Source organism: Macadamia integrifolia, chromosome 10 (genome assembly GCF_013358625.1).
Source record: "Macadamia integrifolia cultivar HAES 741 chromosome 10, SCU_Mint_v3, whole genome shotgun sequence".
Taxonomy (NCBI): domain Eukaryota; kingdom Viridiplantae; phylum Streptophyta; class Magnoliopsida; order Proteales; family Proteaceae; genus Macadamia; species Macadamia integrifolia.
Genome location: NC_056566.1, coordinates 7,354,975 through 7,367,258, shown reverse-complemented (window position 1 = coordinate 7,367,258; position 12,284 = coordinate 7,354,975). Strand labels below are relative to the sequence as shown.

The window sequence follows — 12,284 nt, the reverse complement described above, 5'->3', positions numbered from 1 at the left end:
GTCTTCCTTTTGAAAAAGAATTTTGTTATTATACTGATAATAGAATTCCTGTATATAAAGAAAGAGTAAAAAGTTCTTTCAGCAGAATGTGGAAGGTACATTAACACAATCTCTGTCTCTCTCATCTTCACATGAAATGACCTTTCTACCCTTAATACATGAAATCATTTCGTCGTTCTGAATTGGTGTGGCTCCTTATTCACTTGCTCAAGGATCTTTCTCCCATTAAAAAAAAAATACCACCTACTTACTAGAACAAGTTTTAGGGTGACAAAATCAAGTGAAAGGGACAATATTAGGTGGTTGGCCTAGTACACTCCCGTTATAACTCCGCTGGTCCAAGTTGTTGTGTGTTAATTATTGATGTCTTTAGTTTGAGTTTCCCCACAATTTATCTGTTATACGAGTTAGGTGTGACTGTGTAATTGGGGATTATCATTCTGAACCGTAAAACCAAGCAAGTTTGAGGGTTCCTCGTTAGCAAAAGAAAAAGGTGGTTGGCCTAAGCTCCCAATTCTACTACAAACACGTCTTTTGGGCATCAACTGAGGTCGATCCTGATTCCATCCCAGGGCCACCAATTCACATTCAGTTATCTAGGGTTCACACAAAATCTAACAAATTCCAGCCTGGATCGGACCGGACCGGATTCAGATCCGGATTCCATGTTTTAAAACTCTGGACGAAGTTTCCGTTCACCCATCACCCATCAGTGAAAGGATTCCCCACCTTCTCTGTCGTCGGATTTCGTACGATGGGGGGCCGACTTTTTTGACGATAGATTCCCTCACCAACCACATCTTCTGAAAATACTAGTTGGCCCTTCTTAGTCTTCAGAATTTTTATGAAGTGTTTTAACCTAAAAGAGGAAAACAATTATTTATGAAGGGCCAAAAAGGGAATATGAAAAGAGTATAGTTTAAAACAACAGATTCCAGTTAACGGTTGTTCGAACTCGAGGAGTGCTCGTTTCGCGATCTCTCTCTCCAATCTGTAACGATTTCGTTCCTTCGGATCTAATTTTGTGCCTTCGTTTTTACCCTTAATTCCCAGTACTGTAATTGATTTTGGTTTTCTTGGGATTGGAGAGAATCACAGGATTTGCAGAGTTAGATTGGAACTTGTAAGTAAAGTATCATCTCCTTCTTTGCTGTTTTACTACCTTTCTTTCATTTTGAATCTAACTTGGAAATCAGTCTATAAATAATTTTTCTTTTGTCAAATTTTTTTTCATTATCTTACCTGCAAATGAAAATTTTGGAAATTTTGGGGGTAATGTGGGTTTTCCAAGAAGCTGTTGTGAGGCTGAGGCGTTCGCCTATTGAGTGTTTGATGAATTGTTGCATTTTTGGGTTTTGGTGATTCTGAAGCGAAGGTATGACGGCCATGGAATAGGTTTCCATAACAGTTTTATAGGATGGTTTTGGAAGCAAGGGAGGAAAATTATTGAAGTGTTGGTGGGAAGGTTTTTCGCGCTCTGATTTTGGAAGTTATGGAGTTCATTCACTGTTTAGAGCGAGAGGAATAGTTTTTTTTTTTTTTTTTAATAATAATATTATTATTATTATCATTTTTAACTCCGTAAGAGTACTATTGTAGAATTGGCCAATATTGTTATCTTCTAGTTACTGAATTACGGGTTTAGAGGCAGTTTTTGCTGGTTAATGGTGATCTATAGATTTGCCCCCGGGGGGGGGGGGGGGGGGGGGGTTCTTCTTAAGCTCCAATAAAATTCCGTTAAAACTGAAAATCACCTCTGATGCTCTAGATCATGCTCTCTATTGTCTACATTCTACAGCTTTGCCAAAGTTCATTTCCTTCTTATTAAGCAATGGGTTTTGGTTGTTCATTTGGGAAACACAAGTTTTAGTTGCTTTGATGTCTTCTCTTTCCGTTTTTCTTTTTCTTCTTGTGGTAAATTTTTATTCTCGCTTAATGGTTGTGCTTGTATTGTTAATTAAGTCTCAATGTCGTTCTTTCTTTGGATTGGCATATAGAGATCTAAGAAATTGGTTAATTAGGGGACTTAATGATGGGTGATTTTGAGTTTTGAAGTAAAGAAAAAGACTGAGAAGGATTGCCACAATCAGAAATAGTACTATTAGGAATTCTAGATTTGGGTTCTTGTTATAGCAAACGCCAACAAATACGAAAATAAACAAAACCAAATCCGCACAACACAGAGATTTAACGAGGTTCACACACTGATGTGGTGTGTTATGTCCTCGGGCGAAAAAGAAGATGTTTCACTATGTAGAAGAGAGAATACACCTAAACAGCGGCGAGAAAACTTGCCCTAAAACCCTAACTCGAAAAATCCCAAAATTACAATGACTTGCTCAACAAGATGATAGTACATTATATACTCCTCCAAGTCACGGGTTGATCCATCGGGTCGAACCATACCCGAGGGCATAGATCTAGGCTCTGGGCTTGGGCCGATACCTATCGGCCAAACCCTCTGCTTCCATCATAGATCTCAGAAAACTTCCCATTCGAGTCGCCACCAAAATATGTTGGAGCGGGTCAATCTTCAAAATGAGTCAAAAATTCGAGACAAACTTAACAGTTCTCTTGAAGTAGATGTGAAAATTATGTGCTTATTGTTTAGAACTTCAAATCCTCGTGGTTTCTTTATGTTAACGGGTTTGATCGGCTTCATTTTTTCCCCACATTTACTGCACACACACAGACACACACACAAAAAAAAAAAAAAAAAAAAGAAAAGAAAAGAAAAGAAAAGAAAAGAAAAGGTTCTTTTACCTGTTGATAAGTTTAGCCTATGACTTTTCTGAAATAAAAAGAGGTTTTTGATATCTTTTGGAAAATGAATGTAGGCTGAATATAAACATAGACTGATAGAAGGTTAGACCATGATGGTATAATATACTGTTCTTCTCACTGGGGAGGGCATACCTAGTGTACGAGGTTCCAACCACTAAGGGGTCTGGGGAGGGTCATACTGCAAAGCAGCCTTACCCCACTTCACGGAGAGGCTGTTTCCCAACTTGAGCTCGCAACTACTAGGTCACAATGGATCAACTTTACTGTTGCACTGAGGCCTGCATTCAATGTTATATAGATAACAATTCCCAAAAAAATTGAGTGCCAAGTAAATTGCTTGCACGTTGTCCAATTACTCTCTAATCTTGCATTGAGCTTTAGTTGTATCACACCATGTGACAAATAAAGGTTTGGAAATTTATTGAAAAGTTGCATGTTTGAAAAAATTTAAAAGGCTGAATACAAAGGAGGGAATCCAATACATGGTCAATTGTATGCTTAGAATATTCCACTTTTACATGTGGATGATCTAGAGGATATCCTATTGTCTGACAACTAAACGACCAAATTAGCCCTTCATACGGCAAAAGATTGGTCTTTATTGTGCTTAATATAACAAAAAATTGAGTATATGGAGAGGAATTTAAGTAAAAATAGGTCTGAAAGTACGATGATGAAAATTGGTGACAGGAACATACCTCAAAGTGATAATTTTAGGTGCCTAGGTCCAGTAATAAATAATGAAAGATAAATCAAGGATGATGTTGTACAAATAATTAGAGCAGGTTAGATGAAATGGAGAGGTGCTTTAGAGTGTTGTAAGATCGATGTATTCCACTAAAGCTTAAGAAAAATTCTAGAGGACTTATAAGATCGTCAATGATATATGGAGCTTAATGTTGGCAGTGAAGAAACAGCATATTAACAAACTTAGTGCAACTGAAATGAGGATATTGAGATGGATGAGTGGAAAAACTAGAAAGGGGAGATTATGAATGAAGAAATTAGAGCTAATTTAGTAGTTATGAAGCATGATATGTTGAGAGAAGTAAGGAATGATATGATTCAACTTGGCGGAGGAGCTAAAAGAGCAAGGGGCAGGTGTGAATTGACACTAGGAGAAGTGATGAGGAAAGTCATGCATGTCTTAGGACTGGTAATAATTATGGATTTCAGTAGATTTGATTGGCGAAGATCCATGTAGCTAACCCCATATAATTGAGAGAAGGCTGAGTTGAGTTGAATTGAATTGACTGTGGGCTTGGCCTTTTTGTTTGGCTTTTGTTTGTTTGGCTTTTGAGAGCTGGATTGTGGTTCATGCCAGTTTATGTTTTTGGTTGTGATGGGTTTTCTTTCTATATTTCTCTCAAGGTTTTATACTTCCTCTTTGAAATTGTTATTGGAAGTGAATGTCTCTGTTTGTTAAAGCATTCGATTTTACTTCATTCACATCTGAGGAGTTAGTGTTGAGGGTGAGATTTTTTATCTGTTGCAAGCAGATTATTTGATGGAAGGGTTGGTGAGCACAGGGACCATTACGGTTCGACCCCATTGTACTCGCCGACAATACATTCTTTCCCCACCATACCGTCCTCATTTGACAAAAGGTTTGCTTACAAATCGTCTTCAGATGAGCAAACAGCCCAGGTTGGTCACCTCCATAACAGCTTCAGTTCAGCCTTTAGAATCAGCTGTTCCTGCGCGATTCAACAACACTCAGCCTTCGAGAGGTTGTACACATGAACTTTTTGATGGATTTTAATTTCATCTTATGATTTATATGAATGTTTTTAAAATCTCAAACTTCATTCAGAGATGGGCCCATAGGTGATGGGTTTCTGTATTATCTCTAAAAAACTCAGTGAACTATTATAAGTAAGCTGAACTTTTAGAATGACTGGAATTTGCAGTTGGACTGAGATAGTTGACCAAGTTTTGGCCCTATAATCAATGGGTTCTCAAATGATGAACCACATAGTGATCCTTGAGTCTTATTGTCATTGGCTCTCACTTGATTGTTTCCTTGCAGAGGTTCTTGAGATATGGCAAAGTGCTGATGCAGTCTGCTTTGATGTGGATAGTACTGTCTGCCTAGATGAGGGCATCGATGAACTTGCTGAGTTCTGTGGAGCTGGAAAGGCTGTTGCGGAATGGACTGCTAGGGCAATGAGTGGTTCTGTTCCTTTTGAGGATGCTCTGGCAGCCAGACTTTCTCTGTTTAACCCTTCTCTGTCCCAACTCCAGGATTTCCTTGAGAAGAGACCTCCTAGGTGTGTTTTCTTTTTCTTCGTCATCACTTTGGACATCTTGACTACCTGTTGCTTTAGCCTCTATGTACTTTCTTTCTTAACTATTGGATTCTTGTACTGGTGAGTTAGTTAGAATATGGGGATTAGGAAGAACAATGAGAAGAGAGTTGGAGAAGAAGAAGAAGAAGTAAAAGAGGGAGAAGGAGAGGAGGCGATGGTATGGTGGAATAGAATGTTGTGAGTAAAATCTCACTAACATATTTACAGGAAATTACACATACCTCCATAAGGAGGGAAAAAGGGAAAATAAAACATAGTTACTAAACTACCATTAGAGCAACATAACTAGTATCTCTAACAGGGTTAGCATTATACTAGTCTTTATGCTATTCTTCCTAATCGATTTGCTTCTGTCAGATTTTTTTTCAGGCCTTCTTTCTATAATTGAGTCATTTCTTCGATGGTACAGGGCTGCCGAATTTGATTTTTCCCTATGCACTGTCTTCAATTAGGAAATTTCATATTCTATCTAGATAAAAGATATGCTAGTTGTGGTTTTTACAACAAAAAATAAAATTTTTTTCCTTTAATTTGGTTGCCTCTGGTGCTGTCAATAGTCATCATCCTCCACTGCTTTTCCTCCTTTCAGCAAAAAATAATTCGGAGCCATTAGGTTTAAAAAAAAAAAAACATTTATTTCTCTGTGCTTCTCTCGAGAAAATGGGCCTGCACTACTGCACAAAGTGCTCCATAGAAAAAAGCTAGAATACGACCCTTTTTTGCCACATGCATAACATGTGAAAGTAATATGAAATGCTTTATTCAGAACCCTATCAATCTGATTCTTCTTTCCTTCATCGTTTCTTCCTGTCCTTCTTTCTTCTTTTTCTTCTTCCTTCTCTTCTCCTGCAGATCCCTTTCTCTTGGATCTGTTTTCTGTTTCAGTTTACTATTTAAGGAAGTCTCTGATTCAGTAACATGGTTTCGTAGCTATATTGATTAGTAATTCTTTTCCCTTCCTTTCTTCATTCAGAATTCAATAATCAAGGAGTGTTCTGAATTATTTTTTCTTCTGAAGGTTCTGCATAAATTTGGTGTCTATAGTGCAGCAATGGTTGTTGCTGCTACTGTTGTTACTGTGTGCTGAAGATTCCTTTGTTAGTCATGTAATCAAGGGACTAATGTGCTGGGGTTAAAAATCTGAAATTGATGTGCTGAACTCCCTGAAATTAATGTGCAGAAATCATGTCAGGTATTTTTCATGTGATGTACATTTCTTAACAGTAACCATTGCTACTTATCGGGGGGGGGGGGGGGGGGGAGTCATTATAGGGCGATGCTAAATTTCTGTTGCAATTTTTTGTACTTTTATTAGCCATCATGTTGGGTGCTTACGAGTGAGGGCATAAGGAATTTGTGGACAAGGTCCTTGGTGTGCTTTGGGTTTGCGGTTTAACTAAAACCATTGCGAATTGGATTTTATTTCAATGTGTATCAAACGTGTTAGTGGTAATGATAGTAAGTGGGCCTTGTATTAAAATTGATAGTTGTTACCTATCATCCATGATTGTCGCAAATTGTTTCCCTTGTTGCTAACACACATGGCTCAATTTTGATGGCCCTTTCTTGGGAATCTATGCACTTGCTCATATTGCCTTTAGGTGTTCTGATGGTCGTCATTAATTCTTTTTGGGTTCATTTTAGAAATGTGAATTCAATACGGCCAAGGTTCTTATCTTTTTCATTTGGATTTAGACATTCTAAAATTCTCTCTCTGAACCCCCTAGTAATTGAGTTAGGCTTGCATACTAAGAAAGAGAGCTAATCGAGGGGATTATGGGTTTGACATACTTTAAACATCTTGTCTTCAATATGTCCATGTCTGTTAATGGATGAAGTGATTTGCTTGCTACATGTGGGCATGTCTTTGTTTAGTTTCTCAATTCTTGTTAATGGATTGTGATTTGCTTGTTTTTCTCAATTCTGCTGTAGTTTCTCTTTCAACTCCCCTGGGCTGGTGTTTCTGCCCCTGCTTTTCAAGTATTTTATCCGTAAGCTGTACTTTCTCTGTTTATTCTTTACTTGATAAGTTCTTAATTATGTACAGAGAAGATTAAAATGATATCCCTGACTTGTTAGAAAGGAAATCCAATCTTTGTTCAGTCTGAGCTGGTGAGGCCCTTGGGATGGGAGTCCTGTTGGTTCTCAGTCTGCCTTGCTCATTCAAATTTGTGATAGTTACTCTCAGTTCTTATGCTAGCTACATTGCATTAGACCACTGGAATTATCCTTTTACATGTTATTTACTTAATTTAAGATGACTTAGAATATAAAGGGAAACACTACATACTGTATTGTTATTACATCTGGTACACTGCTTCTTGGAGTTTTGCATTAGGAACAATATACTGCCATTAGGACTTTTACTTTGAAATTTGAATGCATCATGAGTTCCTTTATATTATTATTGTCTTCTATGATGCCTACCTGATTGAATTCATAATTTAGGCACACTTTAGATTTCAACATTCTTTAATATTTGAACATTTTGAATTTGCAGACTTTCTCCTGGCATAGATGAATTGATCAAGAAATTGAAGGCTAAACAAACTGATGTTTATTTGATTTCTGGAGGCTTTCGTCAGATGATCCAAGTATGCTGCCCAACTTTAGAATAAGTTAATTACTTTCCATAGCAAACATTGTTTTGACATAGGCTTACAATTGTTTTGACATAGGCTTACTTTCCTATGGGGCTGTGCCATACTCTCTAGGTATCATGGTTGTAAGAGGAGAAATGTCTTTGTGTTTTACCCAGATGGATAGTCTCCATAGCAAGGAAATGTTAAAGACTACTTGTTCCTATCAACATAGCTATAGAAAGAGGAGCCTTTGGAAGTATTGAGCATCCAACTGATCATACATGAGGAAGAAGATACTTAAACCCTTCCTTCATTGGATGAGATTTGGTGGAAAATTATGCCAAGTAAAGAAAATGCATAAAATTTCTTCCTTAGTGGTGTTTCAATTTCAAACTGCAACCCTTAGTTATAAATTTCATTTCGAGGACTAACATGAAGATTCCAACAGAAAACTTGAAAAAGGACTAGGATTGCAACTCAGGCCCAAAAACTTAAAAACCTCAGCTGCCAAGCCAAACTCCAGCGTTGCTAATAGTCAACTTGGCTCTTGTTTGTGGCCTTCCTTCTCTCCAGGGTAGCATCATTAGTCACAATAGTCCTTCTGAGTAAACTACAGCCTCGTTGTTAATTGACTATTGATACATATAACTAAATCCCTAGCTTAAACCTTATATTAGTATCAATTCTTTTGTCTGGCCAACCTGAAAAAAAGGTTTAGGATTGCAACTTAGGCCTCAAAACCCATGGCCCTTTATCTTGGTCAATTTCCATTTCAGTAGAAATTCAAATTTTGGCCCAAAAAAAATAAAAAAAGAGCAAAATTTTTAGCATCCTTGAAATATTCCTGAAATACATTTTTTCGGAAATGAATTGAGAACTCCCAATAAACATTTTGGTTAGGTGAGTGGAATGAAATTTTCAGCCGAAATTTGAAGAAATGAAATTAAATTGGTAATTAAGACATGGCATGCAATAGGAGGGAGAGTATCCTGTGCATGAGCATTAGATTCTCCAAATGCATGGATCAATAGAATGTAGCTGGAGATTTCTATGAGACTACATAGGTCATGAACTATTTTTATATATGAGCCCTCTTTGTCTTCTTCGCAGTTTGTTGGTCAGCAAATAGATCTGAAATATTAAAAAAAAAAAAAAAAAAGAAACTTAAAACATGACAAACTCAATAAGTAGCTTTTATCCGTGTTCTTTAAACTTTACGTGTTTGTTTGAATCCAGGGGTAAATTGGATGCTGTTTCAAATGATGTGGTTTTATTTGTATGCCAAAAGCAATATATTTTGACAGCTTGGGGTCAATGTGGCAGAAACAGAAATTTGATATGATCATCTGATACTCTAGAACAATCAAGGGAAGGATATTGAAACAGTAGGATCAAGCAGTTGGAGAATTTATTAATCCCATCCCTTCACCCCCCCAAACCCCACCCCCCCCCCCCCCCCCCCCGCAAAAAAAAAAAAAAAAAAAAGAAAGTGAAATTGATTGGGATTCTTAGATTGGTATGAAGTATTAAACACAGAGCACATGAACACAACAAGGATTATTTGGAATCAACTCAGTGTAAATTTTAACTCACCTAAATATTAATATCTATAAATTTTACCTTCTGCTCTTATTTATAAAAGGGAAAAAAGGAGCCTATCTGGGAGCATGGCTCCTGTGCCCAGACAGGCCCCTGTGGAATGACTGGCACACCTCCTATGATAGATAAAAATCCCACCCCTGTTGTTGCTTCCACGGGTTCTCTCATTGACATCCATGCTGGTGCAGGAGCCGCACTTCAGGACAGAAAAGTCTCTTCCTTATGAAAGATACAATCTCTTAGAAACCAAGAAGAACCAGAACCGTGATGTAAAATATACTTATTGGGAAACTATTAAGAGAAACCTAATATCCTATGGATCTAAATGATCTTGGTGTTCTTAAAAACTCTCCCTAATGGAAAAACAACTGGAAACACAGAGCCTTTAAATTAATTTTCATTTAGATGGACCATCTTCTTTAACATGAGGCTTGATCCAATGAAATTTAATGCATGAAAACGATGTGAAGCCTGAGGAATATTTTGTAATACATCGGTGTAATGGAATTCTTTCTTTATCGTTGCTAAATGCCAACAATGGACACTGCAATAGGAAAACAGTACTGGTAGCCTCTAATGATTTTTTCTTTCTTACCTTTTTTTTTTATTGTCAAGATTTTAAGATGTATTATAACCCAGCCCTTCCTGTTAGGATCACCTTATTGGATTGACATTGGGCTAAAGGATGTTTTTCAGTGTGGTAAATGGGTGGCTGCAATATCTCTGCTTCTTTTTCAGTGTGCACTTCCTTTTCTCAGAAACTCACTAATCATAGATGCTTTGGGTCCTAAAATAGCTTTCAATGTAGTTTGTCATCCTGCTTTTCTGTGATAATGTATGATTTCTCATTAGAATGAATTCCTTTTTTTTTTTTTATTGAAATCTATGGTGGGGTAAATTATTTGTATTTAATTTAAAGAATATATATTATATTTTAATTTGCAGATTGCAGGAGAATGTAGTATTCACTTTAGTGTTACTAATGAGTGCCTTTTTCCTTTTTCCTTTTTATTTTATTGTTTGAAGCCCATTGCGTACCTTCTTGGAATCCCCTCTGAAAACATCTATGCAAATCAACTGCTCTTTGGAAGTTCTGGGGAGTTCCTTGGGTTTGACAGGAATGAACCTACTTCTAGGAGTGGTGGGAAAGCCACTGCTGTTCAAAATGTTAGGGAGGTCAGTTTTAAACCATGGGTGGATGTTTGCTGATTGAATTCACAACTTTGGAGGATGTGCTGATTTTTTTTTGGATTTTACAGGCTCATGGATACAAGGCACTAGTCATGTTAGGTGATGGTGCAACTGATCTTGAGGTAAGAGAACTCTTCTGCATACAAGGCACTAGTCATGTTAGGGGATGGTTCTGATTTTATGGATTTTTCAGGCTCATGGATTCAAGGCACTAGTCGCGTGTGTGTATATAACCATGAAAGTAAGGGTAATTGGTGATTTCTGGCTGTTAAATTGAACCAGTATCACCATGGGATTGGACCACCCACACAATAGTTACGGAGCATTTATTGTGTATGTGGAATAATTCATGTTGATACTTGATGGGTTTGATCATGGGTTCACCAGGGGATAGAGTAGTCTTCATGGTACATGCTTTACATTTGCACTTCCCTTACATACATAGACATCACAATTCACAAGATCCTCTGCCAGTGTTACAATTCATGTCTATATTGATTCTGTACAATTAGATACATGGCATAATCCAATTACACTCGAATTAAGCCATAACCGAATTACATTGGGTCAACTTGAATCATGTTCCATCATTTCACTCTACTTAGGGTCTTGTCTGATTGTCTTGCATTAATAATAAGACACTCCTGTCTTTCTCATTATTTCAATCAAGTCATTTTTGAACTTCCTTTGTCCTTTTAATGTCTTTAACTAGCACAACATATTTCCCTTTTCAACAGTATGAGTTCAGGAAAACCTTTGCAGGAAACTTTCAGTAGGATAATCAGGATTTGCGGTGCTTGAGATTCTTGTTTTTATCGAATATGGGAGGCAATTTGAGGGTATATCTGTAACAATGTCACCATATTGATTTATATACCCTTTCAAAGGATATATGCTGTATCCAGTGTGGTCATATAGGAATTTTTTGTCTTCTAAATTGCAATATTGTTAGGGGACAATTTGATGATCTAAGTGGGTTTCCTTTTTTGTGGCTCTGATCTTTTGGGCTCCCGCAACAGCCTGCAGGGGTTCCAACCAACTGCACTAGCAGTGTCTTCGTCTGAGAAGTTAATTATTAAGGAGGTGGTTTTGGCTTGTAGCCACCTAGTCTTGTTCTATTTGCATCTATGCATGCAGTGTTGTGTTTTTTAGTTGTCTGCTACAATATCTAGTTCTTGCATAGACATCTCATATTTTACACAAGGTTGTTATGACACTGTAAATGAAGAGAACACCTTACATACTCGTAAAATTTGGTGGAGGAATAATTTATAACCATTTTAGTGAATTAGTCGTAGTGAGTTTATGCGAATTTTGGCATTAATTATGGATGCAACAAATCTTGCATAACATGGAATGAATGCAAAATAGAAAAACAAAGGGAGATTGAAACAAGAATGTGACACTTCAGAGCAATGTGCTCATTTTATTTCAATTAATGTTTGCATTGAACTTGTCATTAACTTTATTGTATTGCCTAGGCTCGTAAGCCAGGTGGTGCTGACTTATTTTTCTGCTACGCTGGAGTTCAACTTCGTGAAGCAGTTGCAGCAAAGGCAGATTGGCTGGTTTTCAACTTCCAAGATTTGATAAATTCCTTAGAATAACTTGTTACTACACACATCTTTTGTTTTTCTTTTCAATTTTATGCCTGGGGCTGTTGCTTTAACATCTATTGAATACTTTCCATCAATCATAAGGTGGAAAATTTTATAGTATACTAATTGTAATTCCTTCAAGGTTTCTTATTATCTATGTTATGGAAGCTGTAAAATTAAGCTGAAGCAAAATATGTTACAGGGGGTGTCTGGTTTGTCTA

At 37.1% G+C, this 12,284-nt stretch overlaps 1 protein-coding gene across 1 annotated transcript; it reads left to right on the top strand.

Annotated features, from left to right (window-relative positions):
• Positions 1 to 929: 929 nt before the first annotated feature.
• On the top strand, positions 930 to 12,284 carry LOC122092102 (phosphoserine phosphatase, chloroplastic). Its single transcript, XM_042662413.1, has 7 exons — positions 930 to 1,123; positions 4,284 to 4,514; positions 4,814 to 5,054; positions 7,594 to 7,687; positions 10,301 to 10,450; positions 10,534 to 10,587; positions 11,947 to 12,284. The coding sequence occupies exons 2-7, from the start codon at positions 4,292 to 4,294 to the stop codon at positions 12,070 to 12,072; spliced, it is 888 nt and encodes a 295-aa protein (XP_042518347.1). The 5' UTR covers positions 930 to 1,123; positions 4,284 to 4,291; the 3' UTR covers positions 12,073 to 12,284.